The sequence below is a fragment of the Pollachius pollachius genome, assembly GCF_949987615.1.
Source record: "Pollachius pollachius genome assembly, chromosome: 2".
NCBI lineage: Eukaryota > Metazoa > Chordata > Actinopteri > Gadiformes > Gadidae > Pollachius > Pollachius pollachius.
The window spans coordinates 26,223,508-26,250,593 of record NC_136935.1 but is presented as its reverse complement, the minus strand read 5'-3'; the positions used below and the strand labels follow the sequence as shown (position 1 = coordinate 26,250,593).

General features: G+C 43.2%; 1 protein-coding gene across 1 annotated transcript in view; it reads left to right on the top strand.

The window, feature by feature from the left end:
* Positions 1–27,086, top strand: part of sgcz (sarcoglycan zeta) — a gene marked incomplete at both ends in the record, with an annotated part of 471,678 nt that overhangs the window by 264,430 nt on the left and 180,162 nt on the right. The window contains one exon of the mRNA XM_079759103.1: positions 21,966–22,053. Within this exon, the coding sequence (XP_079615229.1) occupies positions 21,966–22,053 (88 nt within the window). The remainder of the gene's footprint in view (positions 1–21,965; positions 22,054–27,086) is intronic.

The following is a 27,086-nucleotide window of genomic DNA, read 5'->3' as shown; positions in this document are numbered from 1 at the left end:
ACACAGTCGTGACTATAAACTGCTCTCTCTATCGACCTCTTATACAGTGCTAGCACTTCAGTACTATTACGAAAGGCTACATTTGTCACAAAAACGACATTACATGACACAACACTTAAAGCAAACAGCACACCACTCAACAAAGGTCAAACTGAAAGAGAAGTGCTTCCAGCGTACAGGGTGTGTGGGGGGGATATCAAATATATATAATATTTGGTTGAACAGTTGGGTTTCCATAGCAGGGAACCATTCAGGCCTTAAGAGGCCCCTTCAAAACCATAGAGCCCATGCAGTCCCTGCTTGCCTTAGAGGACCCATCACACCCATAGAGCCCATGCAGTCCCTGCTGGCCTTAGAGGACCCATCACACCCTTAGAGCCAATGCAGTCCCTGCTGGCCTTAAAGGACCCATGACACCCTTAGAGCCCATGCAGTCCCTGTTGGCAGCATTAGAGGACCCATCACACCCTTATAGCCCATGCAGTCCCCGCTGGCCTTAGAGGACCCATCACACCCTTATAGCCCATGCAGTCCCTGATGGCCTTAGAGGACCCGTCACATCCTTAGAGCCCATGCAGTTCCTGCTGGCCTTAGAGGACCCATCACACTCTTTGAGCCCATGAAGTCCATGTTGGAGGCTTCCTGCGGGTCGCATCGTCAATCTCTATGTCAGAATCCCATTTCTGGTGGATTATTAGTCCGATTGGGACCGACCACGGTTCTCCTCTTCTCAACCTTCACTAATGTTGGTGACTCCCTTGAAATCAAGTCACATACGATTCGGTTTGCAGACCTTTGAGCCAATCAGAACAAAGCAAAAGGCGTAAGCTGTGTTCGCTGCAGATTCCTGCTGGACCTTGGGATTGGTTTGTTAGTGGGTACACAGTATTTTTCTTTCAAAAAAGAGGTCTTATACCATTACATGCAAGAGTCAAATGTGTCCAGTGACTATGCAAGGAAAGGTATGCAGATAGAAAATAAAAGGGTTTAAAAGGTTGCGTTGTCATGCACAACTGGGCTCGCCCAAGTGGTGGGTACCTAGTGTCTCCTGAGAAGACACTGACCCGTCCATCATCAGCCAATCAAAACAGCAAGGACACAGGAAACAATAACAGCAGGTCACCAGCAAACACTATTAAAATGCCGTAAAGTATTTACCTAATAAACTCCATGTTCAGGTTACATTATGAGCTTGTTAATGGTCCTGGGATTTCAAGTAAGTAAGTAATAAATACAGTGAATAAAATAATATTAAATGTCAATAAGAATGAAATATACACCATAGCTGGAATCAGGAGCCCATGGTGAACTGTTTACACAACCAACCCTAGTTTAACAGTACGGTACACTACATAACCAACCCTAGTTTAACAGTACGGTACAGTGCTTAACCACCCAAACCTAGTTTAACAGTATGGTGCACTACTTAACCAAACCTAATTTAACAGTAAGGTATACTGCTTAACCAACCAAACCAAGTTTAACAGTACGGTACACTGCTTAACCAACCAAACCTAGTTTAACAGTATGGTAGACTGCTTAACCAAACGTAGTTTAACAGTATGGTAGACTGCTTAACCAAACCTAGTTTAACAGTACTGTAAACTGCTTAACCAACCAAACCTAGTTTAACAGTATGGAACACTACTTAACCAAACCTAGTTTAAAAGTATGGTGCACAGCTTAACCAAACCTAGTTTAACAGTACGGTACACTGCTTAACCAAACCTAGTTTAACAGTACGGTACACTGCTTAACCAAACCTAGTGTAGTTTTTACCGAGTGCGATATGACAATGTGAGGCAGGCATTTTACATATATATATACAGTGGGGCAAAAAATTATTTAGTCAGCCACCAATTGTGCAAGTTCTCCCACTTAAAAAGATGAGAGAGGCCTGTAATTTTCATCATAGGTATACCTCAGCTATGAGAGCCAAAATGAAAAAAAATAAAATAAAAGAGAAAATCACATGGGGCCTTCGCTGGTCAACTCGGACATTCAACTCCCTCCAAAGATTTTCTATGGGGTTGAGATCTGGAGACTGGCTAGGCCACTCCAGGACCTTGAAATGCTTCTTATGAAGCCACTCCTTCGTTGCCCGGGCGGTGTGTTTGGGGTCATTGTCATGCTGAAAGACCCAGCCACGTTTCATCTTCAGTGCCCTTGCTGATGGAAGTAGGTTTTCACTCAAAATCTCACGATACATGGCCCCATTCATTCTTTCCGTCACACGGATCAGACGTCCTGGTCCCTTGGCAGAAAAACAGCCCCAATGCATGATGTTTCCACCCCCATGTTTCACTGTAGGTATGGTGTTCTTTGGATGCAACTCAGCATTCTTTCTCCTCCAAACACGACGAGTTGAGTTTTTACCAAAAAGTTCTATTTTGGTTTCATCTGACCATATGACATTCTCCCAATCCTGTTCTGGATCATCCAAATGCTCTCTAGCAAACTTCAAACGGGCCCGGACATGAACTGGCTTTAGCAGGGGGACACGTCTGGCACTGCAGGATTTGACTCCCTGGCGGCGTAGTGTGTTAGTGATGGTAGCCTTTGATACTTTGGTCCCAGCTCTCTGGAGGTCATTCACTAGGTCCCCCCGTGTGGTTCTGGGATTTTTGTTTACCGTTCTTGTGATCATTTTGACCCCACAGGGTGAGATCTTGCGTGGAGCCCCAGATCGAGGGAGATTATCAGTGGTCTTGTATGTATTCCATTTCCTAATAATTACTCCCACAGTTGATTTCTTCACACCAAGCTGCTTACCTATTGCAGATTCAGACTTCCCAGCCTGGTGCAGGTCTACAATTGTGTTTCTGGTGTCCTTTGACAGCTCTTTGGTCTTGACTATAGTGGAGTTTGGAGTGTGACTGTTTGAGGTTGTGGACAGGTGTCTTTAATACTGATAAGGAGTTCAAACAGGTGCCATTAATACAGGTAACGAGTGGAGGACAGAGGAGCCTCTTAAAGAAGAAGTTACAGGTCTGTGACAGCCAGAAATCTTGCTGGTTTGTAGGTGACCAAATACTTATTTTCCACCATAATTTGCAAATAAATTCTCAAAAAATGTGATTTTCTGGATTTTTTTTTGATTTTGTCTCTCATAGCTGAGGTTTACCTATGATGAAAATTACAGGCCTCTCTCATCTTTTTAAGTGGGAGAACTTGCACAATTGGTGGCTGACTAAATATTTTTTTGCCCCACTGTGTATATATATATATATATATATATATATATATATATATATATATATATATATATGTGTGTTAGTAAAGGGGGTTAAGGGTTTGTATATACAGTTGTTTTATACAGTAGTGTTTGATTTAATGTCTATGTATATATGTGTGTGTTAGTAAAGGGGGTTAAGGGTTTGTATATACAGTTGTGTTTGATGTGGTGCCTGGCTTGTTTCCATCGTAGAGTGATGGTTGAATCATCTTTAGCTGAGCCAGAGCCACTCCAGCAGCAGACTTCTTCATTCAGAGAAAAAGTGGCTTCACTTGAAAGCAATTATTAAGCATGAGTGCACAAGACAAGAACAAATTGCATATTTTGTAAGAAGTAGTTTTTAAATTATAGTTTTTGAATATTTTAACATTGTCTGGTATACCTGAACCACACTTACACATTGGTGGAAGTGGATTTTCAACGGTCAGGTAGGCTACAGATCTTGTTATAATGATAATTGAATAAAAGCTATGGTCTACTTATAATATTATAACTAAATGATTGTATATTTATATATATATATAATATATATTTTAATATTTAATCAATTAAATACAATAACGGCTTTAAACATGTGACATGCCTATATTTTTTGTCCTTTTCTTTTCAATGGGCCTGGGTCAACGTCACGTGACTCTCATGGTTGCTATGGTGGTTGTCGCCCCCCATGGCTCCAAACCATGTTGGTTAAGGGCGGCAACGGAGCTGCCGTCAATTGTATTGTTTTTGTCGTCAACTAGGGTCTGCTGGTTAGGAAATACACAGATATTCCAAAGTTTCCTTCGAAAGGCACCTTGGATGTTTCTATTTTCCGCAGTTTAGACTTTTTACGTCACTCTGATAGACGCGCATGGACAGATTTTATAGTGACACGCAGTCTATAACCTATTATTGAAAGCAAAACACCAAGCTCATTGATTTAACGAGGCAGGGTTATTTGAAACAATTAATTAAATATGTGTGAGAGGTCATTCCTCCTCCTGAATGTGCTTCCTATTTATGTCTAGTGTACACCCCTACTGTCCACAAGCACCCCCCCCACCCCTCCCCATATGGATATGGAGAATTGTTGCCACGTCCCAGTGGTGGTGCTACAATGATCAATTAGGAGGCCGAAGCCCTAAAGGAAGTGATGCAATAGGTGACTAAGTCGAGGACATTTACAATATAGCTATAGACCTGGGGTCTCATATATCAAAGGGGCTCTCAAAGGACGCATACGATGATCAACTTGTGGGCTCCAGCCCTACAGGAAAGGCTCAGACAGCATCATCAAATGCTCCAATGAAAGGCATTGGCAACAAGCCGTTGCTAGAAATTAACCTAAATTAGTTGACAAGTGATAGAAACTTGTCCATTAAACCTTCAACCAGGGTGCCGGCCCTAACCCTAACCCGAAACCTCAGACCCCCCCTCCCTGCCCTCGGGTTCCGACAGGGCCAAGTTTCGGTGTGGGGGTCCCAGTTAGGCCCTAGAATAAGGTATTCAAATTTCAAGGGGGAAGGACCTTCCTATCTCAAAAACTGTCTTTCCACCCCAGTCTGAACCACTAGGTCTTGCAGGCAACACTTCTGAGAGGCTTTGTCCAAAAAACAGTCCATTTGGGAAAACAGTTTTTCTCTAAGGGCTAGAACTCCAAATCTCGGATATGTCGTTCTCGGGACCCCAGGAAATGTGTGGATATATTTTGGCATCTCTATCTATCTCGAAAAGGCGGGAAAAGGGGAATGAACCCCAACAGTAGAGTAAATGTACATAAGACAGAGGTTAGTTTCTAGTCCCCATTTTTTGTGGGATGGATGTGTACATTTGTGGCTTAAGGTGTGTAGACACAGCTGGCCTCTGGCCAAGTTTTTGAAGTATGGGGTCAAAAGGTCAAAAGGAGCCAGCACCACAGCCCTTATGTGATAACAAAAAGTTAATGTGCATTTCTCTAATAACTTTTTGTCATTATTAAAGAGAGGCCTGATTCTCAGATATGCATGTTGGATGGCTAGGGTGTAGGTCTGGGAAGAACTTCAGGCCAAAATCTTGCAAGCGAGCCGCTGGGTGAGGTGCAACGAGATGGAGCACTTGCTGAGTCATTTCCTGTAGGGCTGGAGCCACAAGATGATCATCGTATGCATCCTTTGAGACACCCTTAGATGACTCAGTCATCTATTGCATCACTTCCTTTAGGGCTTCGGCCTCCTGATTGATCATTGTAGTATATTTGAATGCCCTCTTTCATATGACACCACCACCACTGGGACGTGGCAACAATTCTCCATATCCATATGGGAAGGGGAAGGGGGGGGGGGTGTGCTTGTGGACAGTAAGGGTGTACACTAGACATACATAGGAAGCACGCTCAAGAGAAGGAATGAACTCTCATACATATATTTTTTTTTTTTTCAAATAACCCTGCCTCGTTAAATCAAGAATAGGTAATAGACTTTGTCACTATAAAATCTGTCCATGCGCGTCTCTCAGAGTGATGTAACAAGCCACCAGACAAAGATAAAAAAAAACACACGAGTCAAGTTAATTAAAAAAGTATATTTAATTGCACGTCTAAACTGCGGAAAATAGAAACATTCAAGGTGCCTTTGATGGACGCCTTGGAATATCCGTCTATTTCCTTACCAGCGAATCCTAGTTTACGACAAAAACAACACAATAGACTGCAGCTCCGTTTCCGCCCTTAACCAACATGGTTTTTGGAGCCATGTAACCATAGCAACCATGAGAGTCACGTGACGTTGACGCAGGACCATTGAAAAGAAAAGGCCAGAAAACGTAGGCATGTCACATGTTTAAAGACGTTATTGTATTAAATTAATTAAATAATAAAATATATATTATGCATAAATATACAATTATTTAGTTATAATATAATAAGTATCCATAGCTTTTATTCAATTATCGTTACAAGATTTGTATCTGACCATTGACCATCCTGAATGAAATTCATATTGACGGTAGACTATGGCACTATATCCCTATTCTCGCACACCCATCTTGAATTTAATAGACCATTCTCGTTGCTTAGAGGAAGTCTGGTGGTCTCTGTATAGCCTATAATAAATAAATACCCTAAAAACTATCCAAAATTGAATATGCTCACAGCGTCTATTAGAGCCGTAGTCGGGTTAATACAGGAGTGAATGGGCTGCTGGAGCACCCGCTCTGAACGTCAAACATCGCCGGGGATGGCACATTATTGTAGTGAATTGAACCCCTCTCCGTCTGCAGACGACGCCGAAGGGTACCTTTCCCTCAGCAACCGACGCTAAAGTGCCCTTGCCAACAGCCGGTATCTGACGTTCTTGGAGTGAGCTAGTTCAAAGTTCAGTTCACAAATTTTAAAATGAACTAGTTCAGTTAAACGTTCATAATTCAAAATTTTGAACTAAGTTCAAAGTTCCAAGAAATGAACTAGTTCATAGTTCTTTTTTTCAATATGTTGCTGTGAGCTTTTCATTTTTTCCGGTATTTTGAACATTGAGCCCCCTTTGTGGTTTGTCTAGGATGATATAGAGTGGTTGAATCAAGTATCGTAGCGAACTACAGTTTCTATCGTGTTTTATTGCACATTTAGCGCATTTTGTAAATCCCATTGATTTCTGTTGTGTTACGAGCCCACATTAAAATCGTGTGAACAACTAACATAATAACTCAAAGAAACGGATTTTCTGGAAAGAAAACGTTTTGGTTTATTTCTTTTCCATATATCGGACAGAATGAGAGGGTTGCCACAAAAACAGAAAAGAAAGCAACCGCTCCCCCCATAAAACAAAAGATCCAAGATCAACAATAATACATACGGATTTGAACAAAAGGGTTCTGCTTTAACAAAAGATAAAGTGCGACCAGCCAGCGCCTGCCATGTCGAGGGTGTGAGAGAAAAAGAGAGAGCCAACTTAGAAGTAGGCAGGCTTATATACTTGGGAGGGCCGGCCTTTTCAATTAGTCACTGCAAGGTAACGCCCAGTCTCCTCCTACCAGGAACAAGGAGGCAGCACCCGTAACACCCCCACCCTTAAAGAAATAAATTGGGGTAGAATTTTTCAATTTTTCACAAGGAAAAAAAAACACATGTTACAGGTAATATTTACATCAGTGGATGAATGAGGAAAGAAAAGAAAAAAAAGAAAACCATCCAATTTATTTACACAAATTTTTCAATAGGCCTACAAGACCTATGCACGTGAAAGGGCATCTGCCACGATATTTTCGCGACCACGGATGTGTTGGATGTTAATATTGAAAGCTTGCAATATTAAGCACCAGCGCATTAGCCGTTGGTTGTGATTGCGCATCCGGTCCAGGAAAGTTAGTGGGTTGTGATCTGTATAAACAGTCACCGGATGCGCAGCACCACCAACGTAAACTTCAAAGTGCTGGAGCGCCAACACGAGGGCAAGGGCCTCTTTTTCTATAGTGGAATAAGCGCGTTGATGGCAGCTAAACTTTCTAGAAAAAAAACAAACGGGATGTTCCAGTCCGTCATTACCACCCTGCATAAGTACTGCACCGGCTCCTAGATCACTTGCATCTACTGCAAGAACAAAAGGGACAGTAAAGTTAGGAGCGGCGAGCACAGGGGCCGTTGTGAGCAACGCTTTGATTAAATTAAAAGAGACACGACTCTCCTCGGTCCATACAAAAGACCGTTTGGTGCTGAGGAGGTCAGTCAGAGGGGCGGCTACTACGGAGAATTTTTTGCAGAACGACCTGTAATAGCCGACCATACCAAGGAAGCGTCTAAGTTCACGACGAGTTGTGGGGGCAGGATATTTAAGAATGGCCTCAACCTTCGAGTGCACCGGGCGCACTTCACTGCCACCAACCACTTTGCCCAAATAAACAACCTTGGCTTGGCCAAACTCGCATTTTGCCAGATTTATTGTCACATTAGCAGCGGACAATCTTTCAAACACGTCTCTCAGGTGGCTAACGTGAGAACCCCAGGTGGCGCTATACACCAAGTTGTCGAGGTACGCCTCACAGTTAGACAATCCAGCAAGAATGTGGTTGACCAACCGTTGAAACGTAGCTGGTGCATTCCTAAGACCAAACGCCATGACAGTGTATTGTAAAAAACTGTCTGGTGTAACGAATGCGGCTATTTCTTTAGCACGCTCAGTCAGAGGAATTTGCCAATAACCTTTTAGAAGGTCAATCTTACTCACGTAAACAGCTGAGCCAAGGCGATCTACGCAATCGTCCATGCGTGGTAACGGAAAGCTATCGGGCTTGGTCACGGAGATCGAGTGCCGCTTTGGTGATCATAGGTGTGATTGCAGGATCAGGAGCAGCCGGGGGTGTTACGGGTGGCACCTTGACTCCGAATGTAAATATACCGAGACGGCCCAAAGCTTCCGTAAGACAATCTAACAGCTCTGCTTTAGATGGACTACCCCGTACCTCTATTTTATAATGACCGGCAACTCTCACCAGATCATCGCGAGTCGCGGCAGAGAAGGCGTCGGGAGTGGGAGATTTAATAAACTCGTCTAAATCGAACATGGCGAAAAAACAGCCAAAGAAGCAGCAGACAAAACCGGTAAAAAATTCACAAAAAGCGAGAAAAATGAAAGACAGTGCTGGTAGCCTGGCACACTGGGAAAAATCGAAATACTGGGTCACAAACGCAATCCCCATAACGCGTCAAAAGGGTAAACAAATGCGCGGACGCAGTAAAAAACGTTTCCCCCAAAAAAAGACAATTTAGATGCGCAATCCTTGGGATAAACACGCAAAACATGTTCAAATCCCGGACAAGCCCCCATTTATGTTACGCGCCCACATTAAAATCGTGTGAACAACTAACATAATAACTCAAAGAAACGGATTTTCTGGAAAGAAAACGTTTTGGTTTATTTCTTTTCCGTATATCGGACAGAATGAGAGGGTTGCCACAAAAACAGAAAAGAAAGCAACCGCTCCCCCCATAAAACAACAGATCCAAGATCAACAATAATACATACGGATTTGAACAAAAGGGTTCTGGTTTAAAAAAAGATAAAGTGCGACCAGCCAGCGCCTGCCATGTCGAGGGTGTGAGAGAAAAAGAGAGCGCCAACTTAGAAGTAGGCAGGCTTATATTCTTGGGAGGGCCGGCCTTTTCAATTAGTCACTGCAAGGTAACGCCCAGTCACCTCCTACCAGGAACAAGGAGGCAGCACCCGTAACAGTTGGAAGACTCATTGCTCGTTGGCGGAAACGGAAAGGGGGGGTGTTCACGTTTGATTGTAGTCTTGTCGCTCGGTTCTAGCCCTACTGATGAGACGGAGAACCGAGCGAAAAGACTACAACCAAACGTGAACAGCCCCCCTTTCCGTTTCCGGCCAACAAGCAATGATTCTAGGAGGTATTCTACTCCGCTGAGCTATGAGCCAGAGAGCTAACGTTATGGATTGTACATATTTATAATTCGAAATTCGTCTGAGCCTTTATACCACAAATACTCTAGGGTCTATAGCATATAACCGCTTTGTCTGATTACATTTTAATTCATTTTCCACAATTTAACAGCTCTCGTTTTATAATCACCGCGCCATTCGTTTCAATGGGAATCGCGCTGGTCTATACTTTCAAAATAAAGTGTACATATTTATAATATCAAATTCGTCCCAGCCTTTATATGACAGATACTATAGGGCGATCTGCGCGCGCATCCGCCGTGTTGATAGAGAAATAACCCCCACATTGAACGAAGTTAAACCGAGTGAGCGTGCCGTTCACAGACACCAGAATGAACGAGTTCACAGTAACGTTCATCAGGCAGTAATACAGTACGTTCAGTTCACGTTCGCCCAAAATATGATGAGTTCATGTACTTTCGTTCAGTGAACGCGTTCAGGCACAACACTGGTGTTGTCAATACACACCCAGTACACACTCAGGAGGAGGATTGACCTCTCACACATAATGGGCCCTATCTTGCATCCGGCGCAATTGACTTAATCACTGGCGCATGTGTCGTTGCTAGTTTGCAACTGGCGCAGGGCGTTCTTTTCCCTCCTGCGCCACGCGTCGGTAAATTAGGGAATGATCTTGCTCCCCAAGGGGCGGTTCGGCGAAAGGAGGAGGTGTGTTCTGGCACAAACGTTCCCTGGTGCTATTTTGCAGTTTCAGAAACCACTTGCGCCACAAACCAGGAAATACCTGGTTTAAAGTCAGTGGCGCGTTGTTCAGATGCTATTTTAAGGGCGCATGCATAATGTTGCTTGTGCACCTCGCGCATATACTTTGCTTCTCTTATCTACCTAGCCACACATTCTTGGTAAATTATTTGGGAAAGAAGAGCTGATACAGCGGTAATAAGTTGTACTTTTAAATCAATGCATCTGCAAACACTGTACAGCAAACACATATTTTCTTGACACAGACATCGTGTACATGCCCATAACTTTTAGGATTGATGAGTATTTGATTGTGAGAAAACGTTGTTTAACCGTAAGTGACTGTTAAAAAGAATGAATGAATGTGGGCGCGCGTGTGTGTATGTGTAAAAGAATTAATGAATGCGGGCGCACGTGTGTGCGTCCATCAATTTAAACTCACACAAATTAAACACGTAACGCATAACACAGTCCATGGCAATGTATATTAACGGGGGGACACATGCATATTAGGAACACAACACAATTGAGCCATTTGAAGTTTGAAAGTCATGTGCATCTGTCTCATCGGAGACTGCAGTTATGCCAGAACCACACCTACGGGTAATTAGGCTACTTCAGACCAACCCTTTTTAAATTTGCGCCGGGCGCAAGAGTCATTTTTGTGCCGGTAAAATAGTGACATCGCCATAGAACCGCCCACAAAGCTACTTGCGCTTAGCACTTCTCACTTGCGTTTCAGACCGTTAAAATAGGGACCAATAACTTATTGAATTATTTCAAATAACCATGCCTCGTTAAATGTGTCCGTACACATCTCTCAGAGTGACGTTATAGCCTACTAGCCACCAGACAGTGATAAAAAAAAATGAGTCACGTTGATTACAAAATAAATTTATCAATTACAAGTCTAAACTGTCGAAAGTAGAACAATACGATATAGAGCGTGCACTGTGCCGCCCTTCTAAAGTCGAAAAAAATATCCAGATTGAAATGCATTGGTTTAATATTGAATTAATTAAATATTAAAATATATATTATATATATATATATTTTTTTTTAAATGATTAAGTTAGAATATTATAAGTAGACATGTAGCTTTTATTCAATTATCGTTTTAACAAGATCTGTATGCTAGAGCCTGCACTGCGCAGCCCGCCCCCCCTTCTGAAGTCGAAAAAAATCTCCCGATTGAAATGCATTGGTTTAATATTGAATTAATTAAATATTAAAATGTATATTATATATATAAATATCAAATTATTTAGGTGTAATATCATAAATAAACCATGTAGCTTTTATTCAATATTATATGAATTAATATATATATGAATTAATTTAATATTAAAATGTATATTATATATATATATATATATACAATTATTTACTTATAATATTATAAGTAGAGCATGTAGCTTTTATTCAATTATCGTTATAACAAGATCTGTAGGCTATTTGACTGTTGAAAATCCACTTCCACCAATGTGTAAATGTTGTTCAGGTATACCAGAAAATATAAAAATATTCATAATATAAAAACAATGTAAAAAATAAGGTAATGGGCCGAATTCGGTTAAAATTCAGCCTCTGCTGGCACACAACTAGATCGTCTCATTTCCTCGTTACACGCTTTAATTTAATTATGTTTAAATTATTATGACATGAAACCTTTATTTTCTTGCCGTTATCATTACCTTTGTTGTTATGTTGACATAAATTCTCGAAACACAGTGGAAAAGAGAGAGAGGGAGCCATAGAGGGGGACACTGATGCACTGCGGAGCCAAGTAACTGATGGGCTTAAGAGGGCCTCTCCGTATATAATGAATATATATTAGTGCTGTACAGCTATTAAAATATTTAATCGCGATTAATCGCATTAATGTCATAGTTAACTCACAATTAATCGCGATTAACCACACATTTTTTTCTATTCTAAATATCCCTTGATTTCGTGCTGCTAGCCTTTTAGTGAGATCAGAGTGTTGAGAAGGACAGTAAGAAGAGAGACCCGCAGGGAATTCAACCCGGTCCACTTGACAACGGGTAGGTGCATGACAGTGGTAGGCCAACCGTAAAACTTCGATAGCCCAGGCTTTTATTTGTTTCAATCACTGAACTTTCGAACAAAACTCTTGTTCAGCAAAGATGGGAAATACTATAACATTTATTATTTAAACCAGTATGAATATTCCTACGGTACGTAGGCCTATACACATTACCAGGCTGTCGAATAACGCCTAAACACACACACACACACACACACACACACACACACACACACACACACACACACACACGCACACGCGCACACACACACACACACACACACACACACACACACACACACACACACACACAGACGGTGGCGGTGTGGTAATCGGGAGAGTCGGTAGAATTCCCGTTGGGCCGTAAGCGTTTCGGGGCTGTCGGGCTGATTACTGCGGGATAACAATATTGCGTTTAGAAAAGTTCCTTTAAGCGCCGTCCAGCAGCCTGAGCTGTGCGCCTGCAACCTGTTACTCAATCAAAAGATGCAACACTCAAACTGTCCGCGTCGCAACCAAGTCAATTTTGTCCAGAGGGGAGTAACTGAGCGGCCCCTCCCGAAGTGGTACAGCCCAGGTGGGCCTTGAACTGCGATTGGTCAGAAAAACATAACAGCTAATTACAACATTAAACTTTCGTGCAGGGCCCAGTTTCCCGAAAGCGTCGTTAGCCTAAGTGGATCGTGAAGTGCGTCGTACGAACATCGTACAGTTTTCACACCGTTTCCTAAAAGCATCGTTGGTAACGAACGTCGGGAAAACGCTCGTAGCTAACGAGGACTCCAGGGGTACTCGTAGGATGCTAAGAGCATCGTTAGCCTACTATAGCCTCAGTGGCGTCACCAGCGGACATTCCGTATATTGGATGTGTTTTATTAAAACACATCCAATACCACGGAACGCCCAGCTGGCACAATTTCGCAACCAAAAACAGTGGTTACTGCCGATATATTACTCATAGACTACTGTTAGATTTAAACAGCAAAGATAGAGACATGTTAGAAGTCAACAACAACATAATTTATTGCAGCAATTTAAATTTCCAAAAATACATGCGCAGCCAAAATGTACCGATGTATCAAATGCCACGTCACAAGGCATATAATAATGATTCCATTGCTCTTTTGTGGGAGGTCGCTTTCGAGCTGCACTTGCTGTCTCCGTCTGATTTTTATTCAACCATCGTGGTTAAAATGTCCTCATATTGACCAATGGCAGAAGACATAGGCTACTGTAGATAGGGATCATGTTGAGACCAGCGGGTGTCGGATAATTTCTGCAGACGTTTTTTGCTGCGATTGTTTGCATCAAGCACTGTAGGCGCTTCGGTGAGGCTGTGATGGACCGTGTCTAGACGGAACATCCCTAGATTAACCATAGTTAATCGCGTTTGTAGTCTACACTCAGACGTGAACTCATTATTCATTCATAATTTTTTTTTAACATTAAACACAAGCTGCGACCGAACCGGCTTGGCAGTGTTAAAAGACCTATAGCCAGGGTTCGAGTTAGGTGGGAGCCAGTGGGAGCTGAGCTCCAATAGAGAGAGGTCTGGCTCCCATGAAAGCAGCAAACTCAAATATCTGTGGGGGTCTCTGAAAATACAGCAGCATAATATTGTAATTACAAATAAAGCTATATTCCCTTCCACATGCAGAGTATTATTGACGTTAAGTAAGGAATATTAGAACGCCGGTCATTATCGGAAAAATAAGCCCAGACAGGGCGAAACGGACACCAACGCGAAACGGAGGTGTCTTGCTTCGACCTGAAGGGGCTTATTTTCGATAATGAGCGGCTACTTGCCCAACGAAAAAATAACTTCACAAGGTGTCTTATACAATTAATTATAAGACACCTTGTGAAGACACCCCTATCAACAACTCAGCGCAAGGCCGGTACGGTCCCCCCCCCCCCCCCCCACCACCTCCCCCTTCAACAACTTTAAGTGACCCCAACAGAGATGGAATCATTACTCGAACCCTGCCTATACTTCATCCTGCCCAACAATATGGGCAAGATCTAGACCAATCAGTTCAGCAATAGCCGTGTGTCAATGCCTAGCCTCTGCGTTTCAATGATAATGAATGAATGGAATGTTGCATTTTTAATGTCTACAAATATTCTAGACTAGAGAGCCAATCAATGAAACCTTATGCGGAATCAGATAAAGTCGGCTCTCTTTGCTGCGCAAAGTGTGTTTCAGAAATCAGCACATTAAGATAAATGCAGTTGTCACACAAGCTATTTAGGATTTTTGTAATATGGAATTATTTCAGGGGGGGAAATGCCGTGAAAAAATGTATGCACAGTGCGTTCAGGATTAGGACTGATATAGCATATGTCGGCCTAGGCCTAATCAATTGTGGTTTCATATCTTTAGCATTCATATTATTGCAGTCTATGCTTTTCGTAGGCTACTCTGCTGTTGGTCTTGATGGGAAGACAATATAACCCCATTTTCCTGTGACATTCCTGCGTCTCCCCCTGCGTCATAGCCCGTTTCAGCACCATGTCAGTGGCCAGGTACATTCCTACGAACGTCGTGAGTGCAGTGAACGCGCGTTCATGTTAAGAGGAGTTTCAGGAAACGCTCCAAAGAAGTTCACGATGGTTCCGCAAGAATCATCGTGAGAATGATCGTATGAGCGAAGATCCATCGTTATCGGGAAACGAAGCCCAGGCTCAAACAGAGTGACACACAAACACACACACAGTTTTTCACCAGCTCTGTATCCTTGCTTGCCCCAACAAGTTTGTGCGGTGTGCTTTTTGTTTTGTTTTCGGTGTAGATCCGGTATGGTGTTGTAGTTTTTCTAACGTGACTAGTTGTTGCTAAACAGCAGGTGAAAAAACTACAACGTTTGCTAAGACAAAAGTGCGTTTATCGCGCGATAAGAAAATTAACGCAGTTTAAATTAGTTTGCGTTAACGCCGTTAATGACGCGTTAAACTGACAGCACCAATATATAGATATGTATATATCTATATAAACCTGTGTATATTCTGAGAAAGGCTCCAATCCAAAATGCATGGGTTTACATTTCGTTCTGTGCAGTATGAATAATGTGGGACAATCGTGCTCTGGGACACGGTTCAATAGATTACTTTTCGTGAGCGTGGGAACATAAGGTTCTTGAGGCTGTAAAAAACGGGGAAATCAGAGTATCCCAAATACACTACATTTACCCTTTGATGCATTTGCTGTTTTGACACATACATAAGTAGAGCGTGCACTGTACTATTTGCACACTCCTTCTGTGGTCGAAGAAAATATCCCAATTGAAAGGCAATGGTTTGTATTTCGTTCTGTGTAGCGCGAAATAAGTCAGACAATCGTGCTCTGGGGCACGATTCAATAGATTTCTTTTCGTGAGCATGAGAGCGAAATGTTTTTGAGGTGGTCTGCTGTAAAAAACGGGGAAACCAGAGTAACCCTAGTACACTACATTTACCCTTTGATGCATTTATTGTTTTGACACAAACATAAGTACCCACACCCCTTCTGAAGCCTCTCTCTCTCTCTCCCTCCCTCTCTCTATCGTTTCGTTTTGTGGAGCACGAAAATTGACTGAAACGCTCCCATTAAAAATGCATTGGATAACATCTCGTTCTGTGGAGCACGGTTCATTTCATTTATTTATTTTTTCAGTTTTTGAGGAGATCTGCTTCAAAAATGGAAATATTGACATATATATAACTAGAGGGTGCACTGTACTATCTGCGAACCCCCTTCTGAAGCCGTTCTCTCCCTCTCTCTCCTTCTCTCTCTCTCGTTTCGTTTTGTTGAGCACGTTAATTGTCAACGTTAAATGTCAATATTTCCGGTACTGACCGGAAATATTGACATACATATAACGTTACTAGAGGGTGCACTGTACTGTCTCCACTCTCTCTCTCTCTCTCTCTCTCATCTGAAAAACACTCCCATTCAAAATGCATTGGTTTACATTTTGCTCTGTGTAGCACGAAAAAAGTGGGACAATCGTGCTCTGGGACACGATTCAATAGATTAACGTTCGTGCATATGAGCACGAAATCGCGTGATACAAGGTTGAATAATAAGGTAAGTCACCAGGCAGTTGGGGAGAGGAGCTGGAGATATTATCAGGGCCCATCTGGTGGTGGGTGACCCCAGGCTACGCTGATCAGACACCCATCCACACATTATTATTACCTTACTAATTACATCAGCAGCTCGGCTAGCCCAGGGCACGAGTGTCTGTATAATAATCAAAGCAAAATGTAACTATTACCTGCAATATACAGATGTTATGTTACAAAGAGAGGTGGAAGAGAGTAAGAGGAGGAGAGAAAAGAGAGGAGAGGAGAGAGAAGGGAGAGAAGAGAGTAGGGAGAGAGAGAGAGAAGGGAGAGGAGAGAGAAGGGAGAGGAGAGGGTTACAGTACTATCATATATATATATGGACACAGAATATTGATTTCAAAGTAGCATATGTCGATGTATCTCCCATAACACTGCATGCACGCTTTAAGGAATGTAAGAGAACTATAGTCCCTCAGAAAATGAAAGAATCAATATACAACATCAAATGAGAAGATTAATTAATGAAAAACAACAGTCAGGCATCAAAGCTGCATCAATCAACCATATCATTGCTTATATCAAGGACAGCATTAAAACATAAAATAACTGCATCGAAATGGTTCAATCCTTAGATCAATCAACCTTCTCATGTAACAAGATCTGCACCAGAGGCTGTGAACATTAAACAATGGCACCAGTGGAAGCCTCTCCCGTCATTTCCTAGGACCCTCACGCCAATGAAACCATGCAGCAACATCACCTGTCTATCACTACCAACAGCACGCACAAGAACTGAGGGAGGAAAGAAAGTTGGAACAATAAGATAGGCCTCACTTTAGTAGATTTTGGATTTTTGGATTTTGGAAAATTATCAGTTTTTTGTAGTGTGTGTGTGTGTGTGTGTGTGTGTGTGTGTGTGTGTGTGTGTGTGTGTGTGTGTGTGTGTGTGTGTGTGTGTGCTTGAGCATTTGCCTGTGTGCGTGTGTGTGCATGCTTGCATGTTCATCTTAATGTTCATTGTATATTTCATCGTAATGTGTGTATAGGCATAATAATTGCAAACTGCTCTATTACGTCTGCTACGTATGTTGACACATTATGCAAGTTACTTTATATCAATTGTGCTGGAAGTGCGTCCATAAGAAGACCCCCCCAGGCTCGACTGTCTCCACAGAATGCACCTCTTTAAGACAGCCGTGCTGCTGCAGTTTTACGTTGATATCCTGGTTAATACCAGCCTCCAGGTTCCTGCAGCCTTCCCTCGCCTTTCAGCGGGTTTGTGCATGGCATCGGTATACACTGTGGGAGCGTTTGCCGATAACGCCAGCAGATTAATATTCATGTCACAGCGGGGCCCGCAGCGGAGCCGTCTCCCCCCAGATCCGCCCTAATCTGTGTCCTTGGGTAGGTTAGAGCAGCCGTGAATCCTCCACACTGTACACACTACATACTATGTCTACTAAACAGTGTGCTTATCAAATGTGACAATATATAACCTGTTAGAAAACTGCATTTCCTTTCAGGGTGAAATCTGTCCTGCACTTGTATCTGGTTGAATCCAGTAAGCTATTATTCAAGAGTAATTATCAAGAAACACCATTGCCCTCCGTCGGTAAGCAAGATGTGATCGTTTTGAGATGACTGCGTCTGCATGAGATGTATGTATGCCTGTATGAGACATTTCAGACTGCTCCCTGCACGTTTCTGACCAATTAGGGCCTTCCTTCAGTGATTGATTCAGGGAATCAATCCAGCCTGTCAATCACAGGCCGAAAAGTGTCCACAGTGCTGGAGGAATCTATTTGTGATATAAAGCTGCAGATTAAGATAACTTTATTAATAGCGGACAGGAAATCTCAGACCAGAGAGTTTTCCACTAAATCTCAGCCATGTGTGGTGCCTGTGTGTCAGAATACGGTCCAGATATCTGGTCCTGGTTTAAGTACCATCAGACCCTCCCCACTTGCTTTAATTAAGACATTGTATGGGGCCATCTTCCATCCTGCAGGACACATAAAAGAACTGTGGAAACAGCTCGGGTTTTAACAACCGGTTCGCTTTTACAAACAGACACATTAACACCTGCTTAATATGCACCACTTATTTACAGCCTCCCCAGCCATTCATAGATGAGATGGTGGATAGAGGCGGCCGGCAGCCAGCGGCGGAAGTTTCCGAGTGACGGAGTGCTGAACTAAGTGAAAGGGACCAGGGGTCTACTGAGTTGGAATAACTGGAGGAACATTACATCTGTCATGCTTTACAAAGCGCCTATCACTCTAAACAGAGTGGAAAATAATGTACTGAAGGCCATCACACGCATCGCTGGAAATAATTAATCTGTGGTATGCACGTTAAGAAACACAAGTGACAGGAGATGAGAAAATAAAGCACAGGTGCCATTTAATTATTTGAGTTGTTTCTGGGTCTCTGTTGTTGTGTGTGCGTGTGTGTGGTGTGTGTGTGTGTGTGTGTGTGTGTGTGTATGTGTATGCGTGTGTGTGTTAGTGTGTTGGTGTGTGTGCATTGGTGTATTGGTGTGTGTGTTTGTTTGTGTGTATCGACTTTAAAGACTTTTCAGTTGCACTCCTGGTCATTCTCTGTGTTTAGATGTGTGTCCCTGTGTGTGTGTGTGTAGGGGGGGTGTATGTGAGTGTGTTTAGTGTGTATGTGTGTGTGTGTGTGTGTGTGTGTGTGTGTGTGTGTGTGTATGTGTGTGTTTGTATAGAGAGCAGGCAGTCGTAATATTATGAATTTGGTTCGGTTCCCATAAACAGACCAACAACAAATATCCGCAGAGAGTGCGTTGGAAAGATAAAGCGAGGTATTGTGTGTGGGGGGGAATCTTCAACTTGACCAATTTCCATTTGGAAGTCATTCCAGAATGTAGCACAATATTGATTTGGAGAAATCAACAAAGAAACGTGGTTACCTGTCAGCACTTCATTCCACAACAAGCAAAAGCTATTAGAAATAGGGAGAGAGTATCTACAAAGATAGGACAATACACTACCTGAGTTCTGGAGACCAAAGCTCACGCATCACCAAGCATAACATTGCCTTAGAGCAGAAACAGCCTTCAGAAAATCATTGACTCATTAACAAGAACACAATAAATGTCAATGCATTTGTCCTATTTTAATAAGGGCCATTTGTCTTTCTCACGTAAACAAACACACAAACCAAACGCGCACACACAGACACACACCGTCTGTTTGCCGGTGTAATGCAGGAGGACTCATTCCTCTAATTGTGGCCTGGTCGGTGTTGGGATGACGTCACCATTTAAGTCCCAGGACTACGCCCGTAGGGTTTTAAAGTACATACCCCAACACAGCCAGGCCAACCAGGAGAAGGTCTCAGAGCACTTGGGAGGAACCCCGTCCAGGCAGGGCCACCACGGAGCATCAACAGGAGGCAGGGCCACTAGGGCGCATCAACAGAAGGCAGGGCCCCACACAGCCAGATCATGAGACCAAGACCAGGAGGAGGAGAGGAGTGTGGTGGCACTGCAGAGGAAGGAGGAGGAAGAGGGGGAGGAGGAAAGGAGCATGCTGGCTCTGGGGAGGGAGGAGGCGGAGAGGAGCGTGGTGGCACTGGGGGGGAAGGAGGAGGAGGAGGAGAGGAGTGTGGTGGCACTGGGGAGGGAGGAGGAGGAGGAGGAGGAGGAGGAGGAGGAGGAGGAGGAGGAGGAGAGGAACAGGGAAGCAGACAGGGAGATAGATTATTATAGCAATAATCTGGATAAAAGTGTGAAATCCAAAATGATAGAGAGGAGGAGATCCAGCAGCCTCTGTTGCAATATGAGAGGATACGGACGCTGATTGAAGAAGACACTTTATGCTCAGCTGTTTTCTAATATAGGAGAGTACTGGTTCATATACCTATCATGAAAATGGCCGTCTACTGGTGTCAGCTCTGCTATTGCATGAAAAGGTTTTGGAGAACCATAGACATCATTGATGAAGGTCTTGCGTCCTCCATTTGTGCGATTTAGAAAAAAACGTTGTAGACATCTACGTTTATCTCACAACAGGAATATGAGCTCTCTTGTATGAGTTCTAGCCTGTTCCTACCAGACTCTCGTACTTCATTTAATTTGCACAGAGAGTCTGGCCCCACTTGAAGGCGGTTGTCTGTTGGAGTTTAAAACTATTGGATCTGCCCAGTGCCATTCTGGATCTGCCATAACCAATCGCTAACGTTTGACTACATCTCAAACTTGCACACAACCTCAACGTGATTGTTCTCAGCCACTCCCTCTGTTCGCTGATTGGACCGGCAAAATTTGGCCGGAAAAAACCTGCGAATATACCGCAAACCCAGACGTAGTACTGAAGGGAAATGAAAATTTAGCGGAATTACATAGGAGGGCGGAGCCAGTCTATATGATTTCCGCTTTAAGAATAACAAACATCATCGTATTGGAACAATGAACTTTAACTTCCTCCTCGTTAAAGGGCAGACAGAACGGCCCCTGAGGTGTTTTGGAGGGAATTCCCTATCGTTTTATCTGTGGCCATTACAACGGCACCCTCACTTTTTAACAAAGGAGGCTGTTGGAGGCTGGTAGTGGATTAGGCTGCTATTTAATAAGGTTGGTAAAAGATGTAACCAGTGTTCAATGAGGCTGGTGTTAAATGAGGTTGGTACTGGAGGCTGGTGTTGGATGAGGCCAGTTTTTGATGAGGCTGGTGTTTAATGAGGCTGGTACTGGAGGCCAGTTTTTAATGAGGCTGGTGTTTAATAAGGTTGGCAATAAATGAGGCTGGTGTTAAATGAGGCTGTTTTTTTTTAAATGAGGCTGGTGTTGAATGAGGCTGGTGTTGGATGAGGCTGGTGTTGGATGAGGCTGGTGTTGGATGAGGCTGTTTTTTAATCAGGCCGGTATAATAAGAGGCTGATCTTTAATGAGGCTGGTGTTTAATGATGCTGGTGTTTAATGAGGCTGGTGTTGGATAAGGCTGGTATAAGATTAGGCTGCTATTCAATATGACTGTTATTGTTTAAGGCTGCTATTTAATAAGGCTGGTATTGGATGAGGGTGGGGTTTAATAAGGCTGGTAGTGAATGAGGCTGGTGTTTAATAAGACTGCTATTGGATAAGGCATTTGGACGGTGATGTTCGACAAATTGTGCAATTTACACAAAGGAGTTTGCAGAACTTTTGATTTCATTTATTAATTTGTTTTGAATTAATGAGGAGTTATCATGTGATAGGCCTTTGTTTAACTGCTAATTAGAAACTGTTCAAAATGTAATTGCTTCATTCTGTGTGTGTGTGTGTGTGTGCGTGTGTGTGTGTGTGTGGGGGGGGGGGTGTGTGTGTGTGTGTGTGTGTGTGTGCGTGTTTGTGTGTCTGTCTGTCTTTTCATGCAGCACAAATCTTCGAGAAGGAAAAAAAAGGATAATGAATAGTTTGTGCATCTGACTCTTCATTAAAGGGAACTACTTTTTGGGCCAGATAGGGATGGAGGGGTTGATGGACAGCTTGAAGTAAACTCTTTTCTGTTTGTTTTGCCCCCAGGACAGCCCGTTGATCCTGCAGTCAGACAGGAATGTGACAGTGAACGCCAGAAACAACCTGGGACAAGTGACTGGTCAGCTCACCATTGGTAAGAGGCACACACACACACACACACACGCACACACCTTCATGTGAATGCAAATATGAAGGAACAGAGAAATAGCACGATCTGCGATGCAGGCGCAGTGGTTTTGATACCAGGCTTCCTTTTGTTGGAGATTGTGTGTGAGTTCTTTATAAGTATTGTGCGCTACTTTGGCAAACTGGGAGGGGCTGCTGTACTGGTTATGCCGTGGTCTTGTGGATAGTATCACTGGGAGGGCAGATGAACAAGCTTTCAGAGTGAGAACAGCCACCTCGCTCTGGGAGTCAGACAGAGGCAGGGCAGTGGTTGTAGTTTACAAGTCACAAGTTTACCAGTAATTTATTGATCATTAATGCTGTAGTAAGCATTAACTGAGTAAATAACAGTAAACTAATGTATAGCAAACATGAATATACATAAGTTAATGTTGTGATAAGCATTATTAGGGTCAGGGTTAACCCTATTAAATAATGATTCAATTAATACCTTAGTTAACATGATCACAAGTAAACCTAGACAGCATTTGTAAAGTCAACTTGTAAAGTTAATTGTCAATTAACTGCTAGTTTATTGTTAGTTAATGCTTTTTGTGCATAGTTAATGATATTAATTAAAGTCTCCTTATCATAAAGTGTTTCCAGTCAATTTTGCAATCCTAACCATGGCCATTCATGAAGAGTGACTGTATTTCACAGAAACATACGCACCGACACACAGACGTGTGTGTGCAGAACTTTTGACACTTTGAAAGTTTGAAATCCCTGCTGTGGACCCCCTAGTGTGAAAGCTCATTGAAGCCACTTCCCTGTGAGGGAACAACTCGGTGGGTTTGTGTTTGTGTGTGTGTGTGTGTGTGTGTGTGTGTGTGTGTGTGTGTGTGTGTGTGTGTGTTTGTGTGTGTGTATGTGTGTGCGATTGTGTGTGTGTGTGTGTGTGTGTGTGTGTGTGTGTGTGTGTGTGTGTGTGTGTCAGTTTCTGCGCACATTGAAGGGCTCTATTCCTCAAGGCATTAGAAGTACATCTGCAATAAGAAGATAGTACCAAGCTCCCTAAACATGGGCTGCCTCTCCGCCTCTCCAAAGTCCCTGTAAACACTGCTGGGGAGCAGCGGAGCAGCCGTCAGCCTGGTGGACTATGACCTCTGACCCGGGCTCAGCAGCCAGAGACTACCTGACATCCTTCTGCACTTAGCCACTAGTGAGGTAGGGTAGAAGCAGAAGGTCTGCTTGTACAGTATAATCACACCCAGTTCCCTGAGGTGGATACATAGCAGGGGGCAGGTGGTTTACCAGGTCAAGTCATGCGTTATCCTCACGTTTTATGAATGTGAACTGTGCTTCCATAATGAAACAGGTCTTGCATAGGCAAGAAATACCAAAGACTTCACTTGCAGATCAGTGAGCAATTCAAAAGTTGAGATGTGTGTGATGCATTTGATCATTGAGCGAAAATTTGTCCAGAACATCCTCCTTTAAGTCCTCTTAAAACCACAATGCTTTCAGAATGCAGAGGGCTAGCAGTACGGAGAAATCTCTTGGTGTTTTTCGAGGCCGATATTCAGTTCTTGATATCTTGATATGAGAGACAATTGAAAATGTGCAAAGCTGTCGGAATGATATGAAACTTTCTTTCTGATTTTTACCCAGAGCTTCTCCTATGCTGGAAAACAATGATTTAATGGAGACTGCACTGACATCAGCAGGGATCGCTATCCCATAATATTACTGCAGATGAAGCTACCATTCCACAGTCAATATAGAAATATACACATATTTAGACCCAAACGTAGACGCATACAGACCCAGACGTGTGTGCGTGGGCCTGTTCTGCCAGCGAGGCAAGGAGAACCACTTCATACCAGATCACTGTGTGTCACAGCTTTATGCAACTGAAAGTACGGCCATTTATTGACTTATTGTTCTGCAAGTAAGCTTGCAGTCCTCCTGATAGCGATGTATCTGAGGTCTTGCCGCAATATTGGGGTCATCTGTGTCAGTAGAGTCTGAAAGGAGTCACCACTATCGACAACACAGTTACAAGACGGGTCATTGTGTTGTGAGTCACCATCGACAACACACTTACAAGAGCAGTCCCTGTGTTGTGAGTCACCCTCGACAACACAGTTACAAGAGGAGTCACTGTGTTGTGAGTCACCATGGATCCGGTTCTGGATCCGGTGCCTAAAATTGGGGCTTCCTAAAGTAGAGACATCTTCAGTCTGTGTGGACATCCAAGTCATTGAAACATAGCATGTAAAGGTAAAGGTCCTAATCACAAAGTAATCTTCCTCATATTTCTACACACACAGTACAAACTGCTTTCCCTTCCCTTCTTTGGTGATCACACTGCGGTTTTCATCAAACCCTCTCATCCTCATTAATGTGTAGAATTCCCCGCTGACCTTGTTAGGTTGTTCAGAGCTTACGCGTCCGTTGAGCGTTTATCCCCCCTTATCCACACCTTATTTTGCTAATTATCTCGCCTTTTATCTTCAGCCCCATCACTCACCTAATTTGCACTCAACCCCTTGTATCTTAAAGAGGCCATGTTCAAAAGGCTCATTTAAGACAAAGAAGATAAAAGTAAGCTTGAAGTGATATAAACTCGTTATAAACATTAAATAAAACCTCATACAGCCCCTCGGACTCAACTCTTTCTAGCAGCAGTTAATTAAATAGGCAGGGTGGATGTTGGGTTCCTGGTAACATGTTGTTTTGGGATCAGACTTTGAGCATGTTGCTCTTTATCGTATCAGGTATCCAGAGTTCTGTAGGTCTACAAGGACACTAACCCCTCCTCATCCCATGTGGCTTCTTTCTGACCAATCACATTGATTCCTGTCCCTCTCTGAGCAAATCCATGTTTTTAATGAGGCAATTAAGAACACACAAGAGCCATACCAGGTATAGAATGTGCTTAAGGGGCCATCGACAGGCCAATAAAGTCATGGATAAAGTGCCTTTATTGTCATGTGTCCTCATAATAGTATGCTAACAGCCTCAGAGGCTAATTGGCCTCATGCTGTTCTGACTACATTATAAAGCTGTCTTCCGCTTCAAGGAACATACTCGTCTTCATTGCTTGTTCATATATGAATAATTATGCCCCAATACGCACCAGGTCTTCTGCACCAGTGAGCCCACGTGCTATTTAGTATATAAATGCTCTGGACAGAGGATTAATGGGACGACAACACACACTGCTGTCTGCATCTCTTTCATTGTTGCTGCAGGCGTGTTCCATGAAGGTCAGCCTCCACACTGCAGAATACCATCCATGGAGTTAGTTCAGGTAATTCCCCCTTGGCAATTATATGCTAGGATCCGCTTGCCAGCCATATCAGATCCTAACCAGCAGAACCGAATGTGGGAGTAGAAGTGCAGTGTGAAGACACGCATTGAAGTGCAATCTGCCTGTTCTCCCTTTAAAGTGGAAGGACGCCGTTCCTAGTACATCATCATAATGTGCGTTGCATACCCTGCATACCTACTGCCCTATTCAACCAGACATTTGGCTTTGGTGAGCCGTTGACATTGATTTGAAACGAGAGACCCCCACCCTGACTGGTGCCTCTGATTCACTCTCCAGGAGGAGGCCCAGGCCGGACCACCAGAGACCCTAAATGCTTCAGTGTGTTGTGCGCCACAGCAGATGCTGCTCTGCTCCTCTGCGACTTGCTTTCAGCGCAGACTGCAAAAAAAGTGTATTTTCTTATATAAAGCTCTGGCCTAATGCTACAGGGACTGGAGTGAATGTGTTTCAACTTGAATATCCTCCAAAGTATAAGCGATACATTCAAACAGGAAAGTATGCGTCATAATGTTTATTTTCAAACTGTGAAAGGTCACTGGAAACATCCTGCAGTAAAGGTTGGCCGATTGCAGTTTAATATCAGTGATTCACTAACATAGCTACATACTGTAGATTTCTATTTATACCTGAACCTGACTATGGCAGGTTAAATATCATATCAGTGAGTCACTAACACGGCTACATACTGTAGATTAGTATATATACCTGACTTTTTCAAGCAATGTGCTGTACAGAAAGAAAGTTTAACTTGTTAAACCCTCTCAACCCATTCAAACAACTCGCCCTCTTAGTTATGTGCATTCTGTGCTCCGATGCTCAATAATCACAGTGCAGACTGTGGTGCTTATGAAGACATTAAGGGGCACTACACTACGACTCTAATCATTCAAAGTACACATCACAACTCCAGTCATTTATAGAGTGTGTATTAGAACTCATTTAGTCAATTAGAGTCCTTTGTGTACCTGTGTGTTCATGAATCATCCTGAAAATCTTACAGTCCCACCCGTGGTGAACCCAGAAGCAGATGGAACAAGAAATGTGCTTCGGTGTGCAGTTAACACCCGCCCCCCCCAGCATCTTCTCTGACTGAGATTTCCTCTGATTAGAGAGAGAGGGGGGACATTGCGGGGCCCTTGCTAGTTGAGGACACGTATCTTATGGTTTGTGGAGGAGCCTGGGTTTGGCTCTCTGCTTCCACCTCAGGAAGGGAACCTCTTTCTCTCACTGTGGGCCTTCTGCTCACACACTACTGGCCTTCTGCTCAAACACTGATCGCCTTGTACTCACACACTGCTGGCCTTCTGTTGTCACACTGCTGGCCTGGCCATAGCACCGCACGCTCTCTCATTTGCCCTCATTCTCATGAGGAATACGTACGATGTTTCAGATCTGCATTCATTTATTTACCCTTCTACAACTTCTTAACTTTTCCATATGACCTTTCTATTTTCTTTCACTCTTCATCTCATTCTTTCTTATTTCTTCATGTCATTCCTGAACTCTTTCTCCTCCAAGCGTCTCAGGGCAGCCTCTGGAGTCGGCCCTGGACGTTGAGGAACGGGTCACTGGCCCTGATGTACGCTGCAGAGCCCACACTGGAGCTGCTACAGTGTCTCTGTGTCACTCTTCATGTTCTCTCTCTCCTCCTGACTACCAGCCTCTCTACGCTCTCCCTGCTCCCATCCTCCAACTCTTTGACTAATTTGGGCCACATTTGGCCA